This window comes from Rhea pennata, chromosome 15 (assembly GCF_028389875.1).
Source record: "Rhea pennata isolate bPtePen1 chromosome 15, bPtePen1.pri, whole genome shotgun sequence".
In the NCBI taxonomy this organism is placed as follows: Eukaryota; Metazoa; Chordata; class Aves; order Rheiformes; family Rheidae; genus Rhea; species Rhea pennata.
Window position 1 is genome coordinate 17975265 of NC_084677.1, and position 20862 is coordinate 17996126.

At 46.8% G+C, this 20862-nt stretch overlaps 2 protein-coding genes across 3 annotated transcripts; one reads left to right on the forward strand and one right to left on the reverse strand.

Moving 5' to 3' along the window:
- Window positions 1-1238: 1238 nt before the first annotated feature.
- On the forward strand, window positions 1239-15161 carry CIAO3 (cytosolic iron-sulfur assembly component 3). Its single transcript, XM_062588461.1, has 11 exons — window positions 1239-1305; window positions 2456-2551; window positions 4124-4267; window positions 4604-4736; window positions 5104-5238; window positions 5572-5690; window positions 6781-6910; window positions 7154-7226; window positions 11186-11323; window positions 12419-12576; window positions 13719-15161. Exons 1-11 carry the CDS (start codon window positions 1240-1242, stop codon window positions 13955-13957), a joined length of 1431 nt encoding a protein of 476 aa, XP_062444445.1. The 5' UTR covers window position 1239; the 3' UTR covers window positions 13958-15161.
- A 537-nt stretch (window positions 15162-15698) lies between these two features.
- HAGHL (hydroxyacylglutathione hydrolase like) lies at window positions 15699-20859 on the reverse strand. 2 transcript variants are annotated; one of them, XM_062588468.1, is made up of 9 exons: window positions 20797-20859; window positions 20182-20305; window positions 19921-19985; window positions 19748-19841; window positions 19544-19652; window positions 19337-19440; window positions 19156-19257; window positions 18975-19054; window positions 15699-18857 (listed from the first exon to the last, which is right to left on the reverse strand). In XM_062588468.1, the coding sequence occupies exons 2-9, from the start codon at window positions 20284-20286 to the stop codon at window positions 18575-18577; spliced, it is 942 nt and encodes a 313-aa protein (XP_062444452.1). In that variant the 5' UTR covers window positions 20287-20305; window positions 20797-20859; the 3' UTR covers window positions 15699-18574. The 2 variants fall into 2 exon arrangements, with proteins under 2 accessions (XP_062444452.1, XP_062444451.1); XM_062588467.1 differs by having other exon boundaries at window positions 19724-19841.
- Between the last annotated feature and the right edge of the window lie 3 nt (window positions 20860-20862).

A 20862-nucleotide genomic window follows, 5' to 3' on the forward strand; every position in this document is an offset into this window, starting at 1 on the left:
CCTACCATGCAAACACGTGCCAAAAGCTCTACATATGACTACCAAAAGGGCACAGAAAAGACTCTTATCCCTCACATGCAGGAGGGCAGATTCTCTTCGACTGAACAGGGGAGAGTAGCCAATCACATCTGGCAGTGAAATCTCCCATTCCAGAATTTGCTTTAAGCTCAGCATTACAGATGAGAATGCTGCATATATGTTCAATTGGGAAGCTGTACTGGGTCACAGTCAGTTCACCATAGAGGAGCAGTAGGACTGTTCCATACAGCGTGTTCCCCAGCACTCTTCCCAATGTAATCATAGAGGAGTTAACAGATGGCTTTCACCGCTTCCCTTCGCAGTCCATTCCAAAAGTAAAACTTTTCCAAAGTTAATTCAAGTGGCAAGGTCAAAATCCAAGAGCCCTTTCAGGATCATGCCCTAAACACTGCCGCTTTTTCTTTGCACTCTGCCTGAAGTGTGACCCCAAATAACATGCCTCTCTGTCCACTAACAGTGCGCAGCAATCTCCACCTTCTCTGCAAAAAACTCAAGCATGTGTCTCTGAATAAAATTCCTGTCAACACGCTTCAGGCTCCACACCCGAGGAGCCCAGGCTTCATGGCTTCCCTTAAACACTTCTGACACAGGGGAATCTCCAGCCAGCGCGTGCAGTCGAGAAGACGTCTGGCTCTCAAGCGGGGAGCAGCACAGACTCACCCACTACCCTGCTGCTCCGCCTTCTCCACCGCTTCCCCCTGACAGAAACACAGCTGCCTCCTTCCCGGAGCTCACCCGTCCCCCTACCCCGCTCCAGGCCTGCCAGCTGCAGAGCACCCGGCGCAGCACTGCTTTCTGACGGGGGTGTTTCGGGGCGGTTGTCGCTCCCGACCCCGCAGCCGCAGGAGCCGCCCCAGGTTCCGCCCCGGCGCCCACGGCTCCCGCGGCGCGGAGCGGCCTCACCCCCGGGCGGGCCCCGCTCCCCGCGGCGCCTCCCCCGGCGCCGGCCGCAACGACCGGGGCCCGGCCGCCGCCGCCGTCGTCCTCCCCGCGCGCCCCATCGCCGCCCTGCTGCAGCCCAGAGCCGGGCCGGGCCGGGCCGGGCCGGGCCGGGCCGGGCCGCCCACCCCAAACGCCGCCGCCGCCGCCGCCGCCATCGCGGCGCCCGCCCGCCCCGCGCACGCGCGCTCCCGCCCGCCGCGTTTCGCGACACCGCCGTCGTCGCGCTTTACGGCGGCGCGCTTTACGGCGGCGGGCGCGATGGCGTCTCCGTTCAGCGGCGCGCTGCAGCTCACCGACCTGGACGACTTCATCGGGCCCTCGCAGGTGGGCCGGGGCGGGGGGCACGCGGCGCCCGGGAGCGGCGGCCGCCCCCGTCCTGCCGCGGCTGCAGAGAAGCCCGTTCATGCGCCCGCAGCCCGCGCTGCTCACCCGGCCGCGCTCTGGGAGCCGCCCGCCCAAATACCGACCGGGAGGCAGGGAGGGAAGGGGACGGGCAGGGCTTTCTTGTCAGAGTCTTCAAGCACTAGCAGAGCTCCCAGTCACAAGAAGCGCAGCCCTACAGTTGGCTGCTGACAGCAAATGGAGCAGAGGAGTATCCCAGAATGGGAGCAGTGGAGTAGAGTAGAACAAATCCCATTAAATCTCCCTGCAGTACTTGGGTTTCCCGGGGAAGTCTTTGACTCAGAGCATCCCGCTTTTCTGTCTCAAACAGAGAGAGCCTTTGGATTGTTACTATTCAGGGAGCATAGCTGAGGAACCTTAGTGGGTTGTTCCTGGTAGCCTGAGAGTCTTGTGCTATTCGGAACAAAGAGTGAGCAAAGCTGGACTCTAGGGGGAGAAGTGTTTCAAGATTCTGGCAGAGAAGGGGTAGTAAAAGGCAAGGAGAAATCTGGCTGGAGAAGTAGGACAAGGAGACATAAGGTGCCTAACCAATAAAAATCACACAGAGTGTAAAAACACCCTTGGGACTGCATCACAAAACAATACAGAAAACTGGAAGCAGTCCATCTGAAGTCATCAGATTCCTTGCAGCGCTAAAAGACCCTTCATTGGCACTAGCCACATGTTGACTGCAGTGACCACGCCTCCATTGGTTAAAATTTGCAGTGAAGAGTGCATGATCTGTAGGGCTTTTAGGGAGAGGAGGACTTTGCAGGCAAGTCCCTCTTTTTTTTGAGGCTCCTTAGAGCACAGCTGGCTTCCTTGGAGCAACAGCAAAAGTGCCTCTCTTTTTGGTATGATGTTGGGAAAGTGTTCCTTCTGTAGAAAGGGGGTAAGCACCTTTTACTTTTACATTTTCCCTTGGTGGTTATGGATGCTGTGAGTAAATCCAGCATACTTTAAGGTAGAATAAGTGACATTCACTCCTGAGCTAGCCTTTGCTTTTGAACATTCTAGTTTCAGTTAAGTTTTTGCTATGCTTTCCCTTCCGCACTTCTCAGCTGCTCGCTTTGGGGCTTTCTTTCTGCTTCAGGAATGCATCAAACCTGTCAAAGTTGAAAAAAAAAATGGAAAAGCAGCAGCTAAGATCAGAATTGAAGCAGATGGGAGCTACTTTCAGATCAATCAGGTATGTGTGATTTTTTGACTATTGTGTAAAATATCCAGAAAGTGCAACTTCCTTGCTCTGTATTTAAATGCTCCAGCTATGTACTGCCTCACAGGGAACCAAGATGTAACAAAAGTATTGCTCTTGTCGTCAGCCTTCTCGCATCTTTTTCCAGAGCCCAAGGATTTAATTACCCATTTCTGTAAGCAATATTCTGAATTCATGTCTGCCTTCTTGTTTTAAGCTCTCAAACACAAACATTAATATATTTTCAATGTAAGAACAGATAAGGTGAGAAGTCTCTTTTCTTGCTATCAGTTCTGATGTGCCTGAATTGCTAGATTATTTAAAATAATGGTTTTTTTTATTACATCATATAGTGGAGTGCTCAGTCTCAAAGAGGTTCATTTAGGTTGTCTTTAACTTTTTGCTCTGTTTTTTTATAATACATTTTAAATGATTTGATAAGTAGCATGCAGAATTGATAAGCATGTTGCTTCCAAATTAATGTCAAGCTGTACTGAACTATTTTCATATTTACAGAGAGAAGTTTAGCATTTCTTTTTTAGCCAGACTAGGAGGTCATCCAGAGATAATGGTTTTAATTTCAGTCTGTTGATTACTTTTTGACTTGGAGAAGGCAATACAACATTTTCAAAGACGCCTGGTTACATATTTTTAATTTTTAGCTTAACAATACTTCATCACTGTCTGTTTCTGACTTTACTGAGAAGTAATTTTTAAAGAGGAGTCCCACTAAAAAACTGACTTACTCAGGTCTAATAAAAAAATTCTTTCCAGTGCCATGCCATGCGCCCTTTGAGCTGTCATACAGTTTTCTCACTAGTGTCCATGTAAGTTTTGCACACAGAATAATTGCAGAATATTCCTTAACAATTAAAAATTTCAGTGATTTTTTTTGGGGGGGGGGGTCTGGCTATGAAATCTCTTTCAAAGAGTGAAATTCAAGATTCCTACAAAGCAGTGGCCCTAGTAAAATTAAATAACATGAGCAATATCTGATACAGGTGACAGAGCTGGCATGCTTTCCCTAGCATTAATCAGAATATTGAATACAAGCTGGAGATTGTTGTTGCAGGGCTTAGGATCTCAGAAGTCTACAGTTTTGTGGTTAAAAGCAGCAGCTACAATCTGTAGCCTGTCAGCCATGCCAGCCTCAGTCTTCTGCCATGCACAGGTTGAAAAAGCAGACAAGACAGACCACATTTGTTTCCAGGAAAGTGTAGCTTCAGTATGTTGGAGCAGTGTTAGCCCACCAGATAGCAGAAATAATTGTGGCCTAAACAACTGCTCTAGATTTGAAGCTCTAGTCTTGGTCTTGCTAAAATTTTTCTTGAGTTCCTCAATATCTTTCTATACTTCTATGTATATTGTCAAACAATCCTATTAGAAATCAACAAGCTTTAAAGAGATTTGTCTTCATCATCATCTTACTCAAAGATTTTTTTTAATGATAAACTGAGAGGCTGAAAAGGGCAACATCTTTGCTACTAAATATAGTAACGATAGGAGACAACTACTTGAGTACTTCCATATTGTGATCAGGACTGAATCTAATCTGTTCCTTTCTAGGATGGAGGAGCACAAAAACTGGAAAAGGCCAAAATTACTCTGAATGACTGTTTAGCTTGTAGTGGCTGCATTACATCAGCAGAGAGTGTTTTAATCACTCAACAGAGCCATGAAGAGCTATACAAAATGCTAACTTTTAACAAGGTAGGTGACAAGAAGCAGCTAGGTAGGCTGCAGAGTTTGAAAGTCTTCATAGATTAGTGTGGTGCATCTGCAAAAACGTGTGAACAGCACATGTAAAAATTAATTTCCAAGAAAGAAGAATCTGAGCAGATTTGCAGTACAGTTTTTTTTCCCCTGCACAATTTTTTTTCAGTGATCATAGCTTTGGAAAGGGCCTTAATGTAGCAAGTTAATGACTTGAAAGTTAAGGACAAAACACTGGGAGATATTTTTTGAATTTCCGGTGTGCTAAAAGTGCTGTATGTACCATATTAATATTCTCTGAACAGTTAAGTTATTTTGCTTACTGTTTTTTAGACTGCAGCTCCCAATGAACAGAAGTTGGTAGTGGTATCTCTTTCACCACAGTCCAGAGCTTCCCTAGCTGCAAGATATAAAATGAATGTTCTGGAAACAGCAAAGAAGTTGACCACATTCTTAAAGAGTTTAGGCAAGTGTGGGACTGCCGGGGTATATGTTAAGCATAACTTTTATGAATGCAGAAGGTTGATGTGATAATCTCCTCATAGATATATAATGTTTCATAATTCATTTTGGTTGAAATTAAAACTGTCTGCAACTTCAGTGGCATAATAAACTCAGAGTGATAACAGGAAGGAACTTGAAGCAATTTGTTGTCCTCCTGTCACTTTTGCTGGTGTCTTATGCTGGCATGCTAGGGAAAAGATCACTGTCAACTGCAGAGATCCAAAACTGTAAGAGACACAGTTTTAATCCGGTTTGATTGGAGGCTTTTTTGTTGTAGTTTGCTGTTTGCATCTTTCTTGTGAATTTTAACAAGATGCTGTACTGCCTAGGTGTGCACTATGTATTTGATACAACTTTCTCAAGAAACTTCAGCCTACTGGAGAGCCAACGAGAGTTTGTAAAGCGCTTTCGAAAGCGGTCTGAAGACAAAAAGGCTTTGCCCATGCTAGCTTCTGCCTGTCCAGGTGTAGTATTAAATTAGTTATGGAAATAGTAATATGCCATACTAATAGTACATTAGAGCATGCAAAATTTAGAAAGCTGATCAGAACAGTTAATATGGATAAATTTACCAGTGAGGAAAGGATTACTCTCTTCACAGTACAAAGAGATCTTGGTGTTAATAACAGTAATGATATGTACAGATACCTAATGATCTCTAAAATTAGTCTTGTTTTGTTTCTGTGCCGAAAAGGCACTGAAAACAGTACTTAGTGAGCAGTAAGTCAGGAGGGCAGGGGAGAGAACTTGTTTGTTAGTTTACTGCAGTTGTTTATTAATTACACTATTCTTCTCAGGTTGGATCTGCTATGCTGAGAAAACCCATGGCAGTTTCATCGTTCCTTATATCAGTACTGCCAAGTCTCCACAGCAGGTCATGGGCTCCTTGGTCAAAGGCCATTTTGCAGAACAGCAGGTGAGGGTCTGAAGTATACTATGATTAATGGCAAAATGCTAAAATTGAACACTTAACACTCATGAAAATATCATGAACACGTGATTTTTTTAATGTTGCTACATGTTTTACACTAGAGTTTAAAGGTAGAAACTATCTTGCAGAATGCCAAAAACAGTATCCCTCACTTCCGTTTTATCTAACGAGAAGCTGGTAGTTGGGGAAATAACACTAAGTTCTTGCTTTATGGACCATTTAAAATCTCTGCATATTATTCAGGAATGTGCTCCCATCTCACTTGTGTGTGTGGTATTTTCACATTGTTTAAGGATGGTGAATAACTTAAAATAAATTATCCTCTCTGAAACAAAACTTCAGTCAGTGCATACGTGCAGATCATGTCTTTTCTAAAAATTAGTTGCTCTTTCCCAGCTTCATGTTCTGTTTCAGTTTGACTTAGTTCTGTTTTCCCCCTTTAACCTTTGGAATCTCTCCAGATATAAATTTGATATTTAAAGACTACAGTCATACTAATAGCCCAGAGTTGTCAAGCGAGAAACTTGAGCACCATTTCTGATTGTATGATTTATTGTCCATTAACAAGTGCTGGTTTAACACTTGTGTTAAAGAAATGCTGACATCTGCATACTTGTTACAAAAATTGGCAGCTACTGAGAACATTTGGCACAAGACACTGAAACAACGGCCTTGAGTCAGAGACTTGTTTCCTTGGCCTAGACTCATTTCTTGGATGGTCATGAGGGTTTTGTCTGACTCCATTTGTTAGTTGCTGATGCAGGGGCAGGATTTTAGTAGTGTGTAGGAAGTGCATCCTCTAACTGCATAATTAGGAATTCTTCACTGTCTGACTTTGGATCATGTGCGTTAGCAGAAGGAGGAGGAAAAAAGAAGCGAAAGACCGTACTGTTGAAATTTGCTATAAATTAAAATTGGGTTCTGTGAGAAGAAGAAACTCACATATTCAAGTAGTAATAGAGAGTATTTTCAGAAGTATGGTAGCATTAGTATCATTCGTATCTGTACCTGGAAAAGTCTCCCTCAAGAATTTAATTTTTACCAATCCAACTGCACAGCTTTATCTTTCTTCCAGCACTTAACACCTGACCAGATATACCATGTAACAGTAATGCCCTGTTATGACAAAAAGCTAGAGGCTTCAAGGCCAGACTTTTTCAACCAAGAGTACCAAACCCGAGATGTGGACTGTGTAATCACTACAGGTAAGTGGAACAAGAGGTAGTCTAGCTAATTTCTGGAAGCCTCAGAGTGAGGTATTCACTCATTTTTATAATCCTTTGTCTCTGACAGAAGGTGTAATGCATGGATTTTGCTGTCTAATTTCATTTTAATAATGCAAATTGTGCCCTGGTAAAGTTTGCAGATGTAGGTTTATGCACCAATCATCAGATTTTGTTTTCCTTCATCTCCAAAACAAGAGCTTTTTATGTGTGTTTCTGCTTTAGGAGAAGTGCTAAGGTTGTTGGAACAAGAAGGAATCTCTCTATCAGATGTAGATCCTGCTCCTTTGGATACCACGTAAGAAGAAAATTTCATTTGCACCTTTGGTCATATTCATCTAGTATTCATATTGGGTTCTTCAATAGAATTTGCTCTTCCAGTGCCATTTTACTTTACATAAGGCTGCATGTATTTGCATTTGATTTGTTTTTCCTTTGTCACTGCTTTTGAGTCAGTACAGTTATGCATAAAATAATGTACAGAGTATGTTGAATCTGCAGTTTTGAAGAATCTGAAATTGTTCTAGATTTGTTTTTAGAAGTTTAAGGATTAGTAACTCACTGTAAATCAGTAGGGTTGCCAAAATTAGCCCAATAAGAGTGTAATAGCAATATAATTGTATAGAGAAGTATAAATTGCATGGCAGTCTTGCTTTAAGCGCTGTTACAGTGTGGCTGATGGAATCCCACAAAAAATGTATCTGCAAACTTAAAAAGTGAAAAAATACCTAAATCAGTGAGAAAAGTTTGCTAAGCCAGAGAAGTCTGTTACTGTGTTATCCTGAAACTGTTCCTGGTTATCCAAGCTACTGTAAGGATTGCAGTAGTAAAGCGCAAATTAGTAGTATATGGAAACTCCAGCTAAGATCTCTAGGATTCCTTATTTGTTAAAAAATCAAAAGACACCATCCCCCACACACACCACCATGAGATCTTAAAGTCTTTTCTGGTTTGCATATGTCTAAGTGCTTTAATTGAAAACTAACATCTGGTTAAAGGACAACTGCACAGAGGCCTAACTGGCTACAGAAACTTTAAAACACTCAGTTGGTTAGAGCGTGGTGCTGCTAATGCCAAGGTCACGGGTTCAGTCCCCGTACGGGCTACGCTGAGGGTTGGACGAGATGATCTCCAGAGGTCTCTTCCAACCTTACCATTCTATGATTCTATGAAATCACATTTTATTCGTCTGAATTGCTGGTTCCACACTGATCATTAAACCAAACCATTTTCTTCATCAGTTTTAAGTGCTTTTATAGCACTCTATCTGTAGCTTTTCTATTTATTAATGTGCAAAGTGACCTTAATAAACAGAAGGGCTTACACATACAGTGACCTGTATACAGTAACCTTCACAAATTATAAAAGATGAAGTGTATGACCCAAAAGTTTAGTGCTTAGGCACTGTAAGTTTTTAAGGAGGGATTTTGATAGACCAGATATGCAGCAGATAGCACATGAGCAGAACGTAGCACTAATCTATTCTCAGTTCTTTGGTTTTAAATTTGGCGTATTTCTAAACAGTTTAAGACTTTCTAGTACATCAAAGTGCCATTGGGAACTTTTGCTCAAGAGTTGTCAGAGCTATGTATTTTGACAGAGCTATGAAGGGAAGTGTCCTTGCATGAGGCCTATTGCCTAGTTTATTTTTTAATAGTTATGAATATTGGTCACTCTTACTCTGAAAAAAAAGGAGATTAGGAGATAGAGGTTGCCTGTTGCAGTCCAGTCCCTTAAATTAAAAGTCTGCTTAGTTTAAAAATAAACAAACAAACTGGGCTAAATAAGATTTGTAACCAATACCTTTTTTTTGTATATCTAGTTCTATATTCTTAACTAGACTTAAAAAGAGCTAAAATAATATGCATGCACAGAGCCTTATTTTCTTCTGCTGTATTTCAGTGGATCAGCAGGTTCACATCTGAACATTTCTTTAGAACTGAACAGATTCTCATTCACATGCTCAAAAATAAAAAGGACTGCTTAAGAGTAGTAAATTGAGCCAGTAGTCATTGTTTTTCCATTTACTTATGGCTACGGCTGACCTTGTTTCTTTATTATGTCTACCTTGTAACATATGGGTGATATAAATAATATTAGATGATGCAATGCTGCAATACTGGTAAAATTAAAATGCTTCAGACACGTTTGGGGAGATTAGGAACTTTGAGACTATAGCATGGGTATGAATGTATTTTTTAATATTGGCATTAGGCTTGTATTCTAAGGAAGGCTATACCAATGTGTTGGAGTATGAATGGAAAGCAGTGTAGTTTTACTAGGACATCTATCTACAGATACTTTTTCCATCTTCAAGTACCTTTTTTTCTGACATAGCTTGCTTTCAAATTTCTTCCAAGTCATAAATGAAAAAAATATCTTCAGCTATAAAAATATCTACATAATTAAATCCCAGAAGTACAACTTTAAAAGTTACCCATGCAAACAAGCACTTCAGTTCTGCCTGCTTTATTGTTGTGCAATTAACAGAAAATTGAGAAAGATTCTGAAGTGTTTGAATGTATTAGGAAATAACATTATGGAAGTGTCAGTTATAACCCAGAACAAAATGTCTAATTACTTGATAAATATCTCTGGCTGACTTCTAAGAAGTATGTTCTGAGCACTAGGCCTCATGCTTGTGGTGATAAAGTGCCTCTATGACCTTTTGCTAGCTTTAACCTACTCAGTAAATTGACTGGTTACAAACAACACATATTCCATAGAACTTGGAGCATTAAAATAAGCAGTCCAATGGCTGTTGTTCTACTTTTCCTCCAGCACGTGGAAAAGCCCATTAAGAGGTTATTACATTTGGCAGCAAGAGTAAGATAAAGTGCCAGAAATCCCAGGACTTCTGGTGGTATAACTGTTTGCTGCAGGCAGCACTGAAACTTTACTGGCAGCCTCATTTTCAGAGAGTGGCAGTACGTGAGGCCAGACACACTGAAACATTCATTAATGAATCTCAGTTCCTGTAAACAAGACTGAATTAAAAATAGTTTCTGAAAGCAATTACAGGCTAAAACGTTGTCTCCTGTAGTTCTTCTGAAGCTGAGATATTATCTGAGAGAGGCAACATCTTTGATTTGACTTTAAATTATTTGGCCAGAATTCAAGGGTTTTCTCTTCTGCAGCTGTTAGAAGAATGCAAGTGTCACTGCCTGATGAGTGCTTATAAGCATATCCCCCATCCTATTATTCCCCCATAACAAAAGCCATTGTTGTGGCTTCTATCTGGTGAGCTGTTCAAGAAACATTATCTTGACCTCTGAATAGCTGGTTGTGTTTTGGCATATCAGTGAAATGGGATTACTTGTGCAGAACTTGAATTGCAGAACTTTTATTAGTGTAGTTTGGACAAAGATGTGTTGAACTTGAAAATGGCCACGTAGAGAGCAAATGCCCTGGCATCATTAATTTTGTTCATCTTTGTTACATGAGTTTTATTAAGCATATAAAACCAGAGCAACACAAATTTAATCTCTCTGTGCTTGTAGTTATAGTATTAACACTCCCCAGAAGTGTTTTGGTGTGTCCCAACAACCAGATTGAATGTTGCTGGTTTCAAAAATAGTGTTGTAACACGGAACTAGAGCTTTGAATAGTGAATTCTGCTGTTTATACTGCAGAAAGCTTTAGCACTCGTGAGATGTTTCATGGTTGAGACAGGACTCCTCCTAGACTGTTCTCCAGGAAAAGTTTGCATTGCACAGGTCCATACCATCAATACTTTGAAACTGGAGGAGGAAAAAAATAACAAAGGCTAATGTTCACAGAGATGCTAAATAGGAAGCTAACAATTGCCCATGTCATTCTGGTCTTTCCAAGCAGAGTTTTGTTATGGGAATTACCTGGCAAGATCAAGTTTGCGGTGTATGGATCAGGCCTTGTCACGGAACACGATAGAGCATTTCCACTGAGCTTTACCCAAAGCACACTAGACAGCATAGCATTAAATCTAGAGGACCCTGAAGCTATAAATAGTCAGTTCCCAGGAGAAAGGGAAAGGCTAGGAGTCCTAAGGGAGCTAATCCATGGCTTGTTCTGTTGCTTTTGAATTCCATGAACTTTGCTCTGTGAACAAGTCTACTATCACAAACCTCACAGGGCTAACAACATAATGCTTTTAGTAGTGCTGAAGCTATTTCCGCATTGACATAATCAAACTCATTTGCTTCAAAGAACAATGGACTTGGGGCTGGCTGTTATGTTGAAGGTCCTCTAAAACAGTTCATCTTTCTTTCCTCCCTTCAGGTTTAGCAGCATTACTGAAGAAGAGCTCTCCGGCCATTCAGGAGGTGGTTCTGGTGGCTATTTGGAGCACATATACAAGTATGCAGCAAAGGAACTTTTTGGAATTCAAGTGGATACAATTCAGTACAAACCTTTGAAGTAAGAAGTTAGTCTTACATAAAACACTATTTTTATTGCAATTCTGTTTATGCTGTTATCTGGCTGATGGCTGAAAATTTCTTTGCAATGTTAAACATTTTACTTCAAGGCATGGGAATTGGTGTCTCACTCCCACAGTTGCTGGGCAATAAATCAGCCAGCACTCTTTGCAGCCTTTTCCCTTGGAGACTTCTAGCCCCTTCACCACCCACACACTTTATTTTGGCTTGATAGATTTTCCCAGTATCAAGTGCAGGCTGCTTCCAGAGTAATTTAGAAGACAGAACTTGTCTAGATTTGAACTTTCTCACCTGTGATCATGTCACTGAAGTAGATTCATTACTAATCTAACTATCACAAACCAGGTGTCAGGACTCTAAGGTTCCATTTTAATCAAACTGTTGTAAGACAGAGTAAAACAGGTCACTTGAACCTGGGCATAAGAGGCACATTTAAACTGAGATTCCTACTAGTTTCCTAGGTGTAATCTTAATGTACTTTTTGTAATGAATTACATACCAGTGACACTGATGGTTAGGATTCCCTGGTCTAGGAGATAGGAGTCAGCAATCTCAATACAAGATGCTTCAAAAACACCACACACACACCCCCCAGATTGCTTATTCTCTTATCAGGAAGAACTATTTCCACTGATACTAAGAGCTGGGAAACCTTCAATACTGGCTTACTCCCTGGTGTTATGACCAGCTACAATTTAAAAAGTTTCTTTCAAAGGCCTCACTGATGTGTAAGTTGGCTGAAGCCAACCCAGAAAGCTTATCACAATGAGATTTTTTTGTTTGAGCTCTGCTTGTCCAAATTTTAAGGATTTATTCAATGCAAGTGTTTTCAACAGACTTAATTCACATGGAAGGTGCTCAAAAAGGCTCTGGAAAGGATTGTAGCTTCTAATACAACCAAGTCTTTGTAAGCTAGTTCTTTTATCTAACTTGTTTGGGGAGGGGGGGGGAGGGCAAAGAATTAGGACACTTTTCTTGAATAGAACTTAGAAAAGAGCTTAGTTCTAGTACAATGTTTTTTGGAAGTTTAATAGAAGTTAATTTAGATAAGATATTGTTTGCTTTTGTTCCTCAGAAACAAGGACTTCCAAGAGGTGACACTGGAGAAGGATGGAGTAGTCCTGCTCCAGTTTGCTTTGGCATATGGATTTCGAAACATACAAAACTTAGTGCAAAAACTGAAACGAGGGAGATCCCCTTACCACTATGTTGAAGTCATGGCTTGCCCATCAGGTAAGGCCACATAGGACTTTCCCTGGTAGAATTCGTAGCTGTAGGAAGCTATATGAAACTGTCACTGAAGTACAAGAAACACAGACAGTCTCTCACATCCTGAGTGTTGTGGCAAAGCCTTTAAACCTGTAAGATGTGATAGTCACCGCATCAAGATTTCAAAGTTTTTTGCCTGTATATATATATATATATATATCTAGAAGCTAATAATTCTCCAGACCTTCAGTGGTTACAGTTAAAAAATTAATACTGAAACTGGTACAACTACTTCTTTTAAGGAGGCCCTCCTAACTTTGTAAACTCTGTTTACAGAAGCTAACAGTCTGCTTCTAGAGAGTGCTTGCTATGGCTGGTGATGAATGTCTTTTTCTACTTGTTTTCCTTTCTTTTCTACTTCCTGTAAAGCCTTTCTTTTTTCCCCTCTCAATTCTCCTGGAATTCACTAGTGGAAAGCTTGGGCAGCTCAATTTGTACTTCAGCTCTGGCTTGTTTGTGATAGACAAGAACACAGTGCCAGCAGCAACACTGAGCTGCCCTTCTTCACTCTCTCTGGACAACGTTCTCTCCCTGACAATCTGCACCACTCTTGGCTCACAAGGTTGTTCAATACAAAGAACAGACTACTGAGAGCAACTACACGTTATGTGGTCTGACCCTTTCATCACACATACATGAGAACAGTAAATCCAGAACTATATCCCAGGAGCATTTATCTTACCTTCAGTTGAGGCACCAAAGCTGCTCTTGTCTGAATTGCATCCTAGCCCTCTCTAGAGGGACAAAACAAGAACCACAATTGCTTGCTTCCTCCAAATCTTATATCTGCCTGGTGCTTTCCCAGCATGCTTTAGCAGCTCTCTGCTCACACCTGGGCCATATGTTGAATTAGGATGGGTCACATCAGGCCAATAATCTCCCCTTCAGGGCTACTGTCTGCCCTGTGGCTGTTAGATAACTCAGGAGGAAAATGCAATTATAATAGTGTTTTCATTCTGAAACTTGGTTCTCAGCTGTAGAGTAAGTTAAGTACAAACACTTTCTAACTTCTGGATTTAGTTTTCTTAACTGTAAGGATTTTTTTTTCTGATAAATCTGAAGCGATTTCTAAACTCAGTGACGTTTTCTCACTTCGTTGCATATAGGCTGTTTAAATGGAGGTGGTCAGATCAAAATAGAAGGTGAATCCAGCAAGGACTGGCTTCAGCAAGTTGAGAAGCTGTATGAATCTCTCAAGACTGAAATTCCAGAGAAGAATCAGACTGTAAATGAACTGTACGAACACTGGCTAGGTGGCGTGGATTCAGAAAAGGCTGCAAAAGCACTGCACACAGAGTACCATGCCGTGGAGAAAACAAGCACTGGATTTAATATCAAATGGTGAAGAATGACTCTGGCAGCAAATCTGTGAAGCCTACGTACAGAAAATACTCAGTGCCTTTTTAAATCAATTGTATTTAAGATTCTCAAAAAACAGCTGAAGTTCTGTGTCATCAGTGGGAGACTGCAATTTGTGTCTAGCATTAGCAATGAGAAGGTAATGTGTATATAGGCAGGTAATCCTGATTCCTACAGATTTATAATTATTGAAATGATGAGAATAAAAAACAAACACTGACTTAAAATACACGTTGAAAACTGTAATGCATCCTAGTCTTTAGGCAATCTTTATGAACTAAACCTGCCCTCCTTATACAACCCCGACTTTTATCAGAACTGATGAATTTTAGGTACTGAGGGATTTGCCTTGCAGTAGACCGTGACCTCATTGAGATGAGCTTTATGCTATATCAGAGTATTGCTAGTCCAGGCCTTGCTGTATTTTCACAGCACCAAGTTTTATGGCTGCCTCTTTTTCAGACATCCTCACATAGTTAGGAATGGTCTAATTAGACCTTGGGTGCTGTTTTTTCATTTCACTGTCCCCGACTGGATGCTCTTGAGGCCCAGCTGCAGTACCTTTGCACTGTCAAATGGAGTGGCAACCAACAGCCTGTAATCATATGAGGAACATGAGACCAAGGGCTGTTTTATTGCCTACTGAAATGTGACCTGAGTGAATGCTTAAGAAAAATCTAAATTTATTTTTCCTTTAATTGCAATAATTATCTATAACTGTGGGCAATTATACATCTCCTTCTCTCTTTCTAAATACATAGTACAGAGAGTAACAGAATTGTCACATCTATCCCTGTCTCAACAGTAGTTTAATGGTAGATAATATCCATAAATTAAGAGAAAACAATTTTTTTATGGTGTTTCAAGTAAGAATTTTTTGCTATCTTTCCACAAAGGACAAACCATCCTTGATGTCTCTGAAAGCTGTTACTTTACAAAAGTTATAGAAGGCTGTGAGATTTAATCATCACAAAAAAGTAGTATTACTAGAACAATCAAAGGGGTTAGTAAAAATACAGTCTTGTTTAACGCAGTATATCAAGATGCCTTGCCCAGAGACTTGTGAACGTGAAACAGATTTGGTTTTTCATTAATGGAGATGAAATGTGCTTGTCTTGCTGTGTGTATTTTTCACATACGGGTATTCTGAGAACTATTTACAAAAAGAAAAAAGAGAGAACTATGAATAACTGATTTGGTCTTTCTTAATTTGAATGTCAGTTTTTCCGAAATGACAACGTTTGGGGAGGGGACGCTGATAGTGGGAGAAGTGGCAGCTGTACCTGAATTCAAGAGAAAGGGATGCAGTCAGATGCGGCACCTCTTTCTGTGACTGCTGTAGCTGCCAGTGAATGTGAACTTAAAAATTACATTCTTCTCTTACTTCAAAGTATTCCTCCTTCCCCCAGTTACTGCTATATAAGGAAGGACTATGAAGAAAGCACTGTTAAATGAACAAAAACTGAGAAGAAAGCCGTCACAGTGCTTTGTTCCTTCAGAGTAGACACAGACAGATGGAGATGATTGCTGCACCTAGCCCAGATTCAAACCTTGCTCAGATGCTCTTTAAAGATAACAGGCACTCAGTTACTGTGGACCTTGAGCTTACGCCTGTCAGCAAAGCTGCCAGACCTTGAACTGCCTCTTAGACCACCTTAGCTGACAACGCTTTACTGTGAACCTCTCAACGCCTCATCCAGTCTTTTACTAAAAATAAGCCAACAATGTACAAGATGTTTTTAATGTTTTTAATTAAAAGTGTTATATAATTTCAGGTGCTGCTCATTAATTAGTGAGTTCACAGTGTTCATAAGGCAAGAATCTCACATGGCTTCCCCCGCCTTTCCCTATCGTCTTTACAAGCAAATTGGTAGTTTTATTGAATGCGCTTTTCCATGCATAGTTTTATAATGCACAGTGTTATACTAAACCGTAAGATTTTTTTAACTACAGCAAGAAATTGCAGTGCTAATGCAAAGCAAGTCCAATACACTGAAGTGCTCTGACTATAAACTTTGTACATCAGCGCAAAAGAAACAAGTTCAGCTTTGGTTGAGAACATGCATGTCGGGCCAGATGCACACAAATAAACAAAGCTAAATTAGCTGCAGATTAGCTGGGGATCTGTGTTTTGTCTCTTCTCCAGTTACCAGGTTATCAACATACACGTTGCTAAAGGCGTCAGAAGACCCTCCGCTCACCACGCGTCCAGCCTGCGGCTCCTGTGGACTGTCCCAAGTGTCCAGAACAGCTTGACTTGCTCCTGGCCTTTGAGTTCCCTGCTACTATTATCAAAATTAGCAAATCCAATGCTAGTTCAGGAACCCTGCCCCCACGCACACGTGTGCATCTTAGATCACAGGATAAATAAACTTCCAGCGGAGCACCCAGGCACTTCACAGTAACAGAGGAATGCCTGTCAGCGCATCACCATCTACGGCAAATTGTACCATCACGTTTAAACAGAACAACTCCAGCACTGAGACAACTTGTGCAGCACGATTAATTCTCCCCCTTTTGGAGAGAGTAAATTATAACAATGCAGCTTTAAAAAAAAAAAAAAAAAGTCTCTAGCAATGGAAGAAATGGCCATAAACCAGGCTTTAGTGGTAATAAATTCATTTAAATTCATAGTCCACACATCAAAGAACCTGAAGTCAACTCTATTCCAGTGTTCGGAGCGATAAAGTTTATAATCAACGCTGCTTAAAAAGCATACAGTACAGGATTACAGGGCCCACGCCTCTGTGCTGCTCTGTTTTCATTTAACTATGCGAAGTCGGTATAAACTCAGCAAAACCAGGACAATTATACACACATATTTTGCACTTCGATGCAAAAAGAAGAAACCCAAGAGCCTGTCCCTTAGGGAGTAACCTGCTCAAAAGCTGTCCCATCAAAGGTATTTTCACAGCTATTTACAGAGGCACCAGCAAGCTCTCCCCCCCCCCCAAAAAAAAAAGGAATTCACAATGCTCAGTTTTGTAATAAACCTCCCCATCACTTGCAAAATAAAAGCTGCACACATTGTTCAAACGTCTTTAAAAAAATTAGTAATGACACTGCACAACCTTAACTCAGACCTTCGCAAGCTGAAGAGGTTTAAGAGCCCCAGCCGCTCTCTGGCTTTTATTCTAAATAAAAGGCAATGTAAATAAAAAGCTAATTCAAAACATTTCCCATCTCCAAATTTTCTAGCTATCTTGGGAAAAAAGAAAAAAGTAGGGGGAAAAAAAAAAAAAAAGGCTAGCATGTCCGGGACAAGGCGGAGCGTGCCGCCGCCCAGCTGGCGCGCCTTGGAAAGCCCCACGCAGGCGTCCAGTCGGCCCAAGCGCGCCCAAGCGCGCCCGAAGGCCTTGCTGGCTCCAAATCCCGGCGCGCTGCTCCCAGCTTCCCTTCCTTTCCGCCCTCCCGCAAAGCCCGGCGGGTCGGAGCAGGCTCTCGGCCAGGCGCCGCCGAGCGCCTTCCGCGGGGCTCGAGCGGCCGAGGCGGCTGCGGCGGTTAGCGAGGGGGCTGCGCGTTCTCGCCCAACGGTTTATTTTGTCCTTCTGAAAGAAAAACAAAACAAATCCCCCAAACCCCACCAGGCTGCGGGAGGGGGGCGCAGGGCGTCTCCTGTGCATCGCATTCGCCTCTGCGCCCCCGACCTGCTGCGCGACGCCGGCGCGGGCTGAGCCGGGAGGGCTCCGGCTCCGGCACATCCTCCTCCCCCCGGTGCATCCCGGCTCCGGGGCCAGAGCTCGCACGCGGCTGCTGCAGAGCTCTGCCCACTCTTGAAGCCCGGGGCGGCCGAGGCGGCGTTCGGACCCACCCGGGCCAGAGGGCAAAAACCACCCGAGGGTCCCGCGGGATCCCGCCTGCTCTGCAGGGGGATGCAAAAACCACCCGAGGGTCCCGCGGGATCCCGCCTGCTCCGTGGGGGGATGCAAAAATCACCCGAGGGTCCCGCGGGATCCCGCCTGCTCTGCAGGGGGATGCAAAAACCACCCAAGGGTCCCGCGGGATCCCGCCTGCTCCACGGGGGGATGCAAAAATCACCCGAGGGTCCTGCGGGATCCCGCCTGCTCCGTGGGGGGATGCAAAAACCACCCAAGGGTCCCGCGGGATCCCGCCTGCTCCACGGGGGGATGCAAAAATCACCCGAGGGTCCCGCGGGATCCCGCCTGCTCCGTGGGGGGATGCAAAAACCGCCCGGGGGTCCCGCGGGATCCCGCCTGCTCCACGGGGGGATGCAAAAACCGCCCGGGGGTCCCGCGGGATCCCGCCTGCTCCACGGGGGGATGCAAAAACCACCCGAGGGTCCTGCGGGATCCCGCCTGCTCCGTGGGGGGATGCAAAAACCGCCCGGGGGTCCCGCGGGATCCTGCCTGCTCTGCGGGGGGGATGCAAAAACCGCCCAAGGGTCCCGCGGGATCCCGCCTGCTCCACGGGGGGATGCAAAAACCGCCCTTCCCGAGAGGAACTGGAAGCGTCGCAGCAGCATCTTGTCCTGCAGCGGCAGCAGCCGGGCCCGAGGGCTCCGCTCGCCCCGCGAGCGGCAGAACAGGACCCAAACGAGCAGCGCGAAGGACGGAAACCACTTCCCAACGGCAAGGCAGGCGCCTCAAGGGACGGGGCTCGGAGCGCGCGGGGAGGACGCAGCGCGGCGCGCGCCGCGGGGAGCCCCGCTGCGCCGGGGACGCTGCGCGGCGGCGGCCGTCGCTGCGCCGCTGCTGCCGCCCCGCTTCTTCTCCAGGAAGGGGCTGAGCAGCCCCCACTCGAGCGCAAGCACCGCCTGGGGATTCGGCCGCTCCTTGGGCTTCTTGAAGCGATCCCTCTGGGCGTGCAGGGTCCTCAGCACCTCCACCGGGTCCGTCTCGCCCGTGAACTTCTGCAAAGGCTCCTCCCTGCGACGGAGACGGGCTCTGCTCCGGGGCTGGGCTCCCCGGGCGCGCGGCGGGGGACGCGGGCCGGGGAAGGGGCGGCACGGAGGGGCGCGGGGAGCGGATCTGGGCCCCACTTACGTGACCCGCAGGAAGGGGTTGTAGAGGAACTCCTCCTGCAGCGTGGAGGGCACCGCGGGCAAGTCCTCGTCATCCCGGCGCTGCCGAGGCACCGGACGTCACCCGGGACCGCGCCACGCTGCACGCCGAGGCGCCGGTGCGGAGCCGGCACCCGGCTCCGGCGCAGCCGGGAGCCGCTCACCTTGGCCCAGGCAAGTTTCTTCTTCACCATTTCGTTGTCCGGCTCCGCTTTCAAGGCGAACTTGAGGTTGCGCACGGCGCGCTCGTGCCCGCAAAACACCTTCTGCAAGGGCGACGGCAGGGAGGCGGCGGATGGAAGAGCCCCGCTCGCGGCGCCCGCCCGGCGCCCGCCCGGCGCTCACCGTCTCCCTCGGCAGGGCGCCCAGCGCGGCGGCCAGGCTGGCGTACGTCTGCTCGGCGGTGCCCTCGCACAGCTCCCCGCAGCCGCCCACCAGCAGCGCGTCGCCTGCGGAGGGAAGCGGAGGGCGGCCGGAGCACGGGGAGGGCGCGGAGCCCGGGGGGACGGGCTGGGGGGTGATGGTTGGGAGGGGGGGTCTCTCCGCACCTACCCGAGAAGAGCGCCGGCGCGTCCGGGGACTCGTCCTCCCATAGGAAGTAGCACACGTGGCCGGACGTGTGCCCGGGCGTCAGGAGGCATCGCACCCGCACGGCGCCGAACTGCCGGCGGCACCGGCGTCAGCGCCCGTCGCGCGCGGCGGGGCCGCGTCCCCGTGCCCGTCCCCACGCACCGCGAGCTCCTCGCCGTGGGCCACCTTGTGCGTCAGGGCGCCGATGCGCTCGTCGGCGCCGTACACCCGCAGGCCGGGGCACCGCCGCGCCAGCTCCTCGTTGCCCCTGGCGTGGTCCCTGCGGGCACGGGCGTCGCGGGCGTCGCGGGCGTCGTGGCCACCCGCCCGCCCGCCCCGCCGCCCGCCCCGGCGCTTACCAGTGGTGGTGGGTCGTCAGGACAGCCCGGAGCACCGCGTCCTCCCGCCCGGCGACGTCCAGCAGCTGGAAGGGACGGCGACGGGGCGGGGGCGCGGGGGGGGGGGGGGGTCTGCAGAGAGCCCTGCCCGGGCGCGGGGCTCCGGCGCGACGCCGAGGCCGCGCTTCGGGCGGTTCTCGCTCGCTCCCCGGTTCGCGGCGCCGGGACCGAACGCCCCGTCGGGGCGCCGGCCGCAGCCCCCGCGCGCGCGGCCCCGCTCACCCGCTGCGGGACGGCGGCGTCCACGGCCACGGCGTCCCTGGAGCTCTCCTCGATGACCAGGTACATGTAGTTGTCCTCCAGGACCGAGATCACCTTCACCTTCATGGTCCGCGGCCGCCGGCACCTGCAAAGCGAACGGCCGCGTCGCCGGCGCCCGGCCCCCACGCGGGAGCGCGCCGTGGGGAGGCCGCGCGGCGCCCACGCGCGCGACCCCGGGGAGGGGCGCTGCCCGGCCCCGCGCAGCCCACGCGCGACGCGGGCCCGCGCGGCCGCTACCTGCGGGCGGCCGCGCGCGGATCCTCCCCGGAGCGGGCGGGGACGCGCAGGAAGCGCCGCCCCGCCGGGGCAGCGCGGGGAGGAGCCTGGGGGGGCGGAGGGGGGGGAAGCAGGGCTGAATCCCCCGGCAGCTCCCGGCAGCTCCCCGAGCCCCCTGCCCCACTCCCGCCCCGTCCCCCGCGGCCAAACGCGGCCCTGCCGCCTGCCCGGGCCCCGGGGCAGCGGAGCAGCGCGGAGGGCGCCGCGAGCGCCGGGGGGGCCCGTGCCGAGCCCACAGGATTTTCTTCAGCAGGAGACAAGCACAGAACATGCTCGTGTCTCTTTGGCAGGAAAATACACCTTTAACAAGAACGGGCGTTGGGTGCAGCCTTAGAGGTTCCCAAACGGCCACCAAGAATCACGAGG

Coding starts and splice junctions, on each gene's coding strand:
- CIAO3 (XM_062588461.1), top strand. CDS start 1,240: ATGGCGTCTCCGTTCAGCGGCGCGCTGCAGCTCACCGACCTGGACGAC. Junction 6,911..7,153: donor GGACTGTGTAATCACTACAG/GTAAGTGGAACA, acceptor TTTCTGCTTTAG/GAGAAGTGCTAAGGTTGTTG. Junction 12,577..13,718: donor AGTCATGGCTTGCCCATCAG/GTAAGGCCACAT, acceptor CGTTGCATATAG/GCTGTTTAAATGGAGGTGGT.
- HAGHL (XM_062588467.1), bottom strand. CDS start 20,286: ATGAAGGTGAAGGTGATCTCGGTCCTGGAGGACAACTACATGTACCTG. Junction 19,986..20,181: donor ACGCCGCCGTCCCGCAGCGG/GTGAGCGGGGCC, acceptor CGTCCCTTCCAG/CTGCTGGACGTCGCCGGGCG. Junction 19,055..19,155: donor AGAAACTTGCCTGGGCCAAG/GTGAGCGGCTCC, acceptor GTGCCTCGGCAG/CGCCGGGATGACGAGGACTT.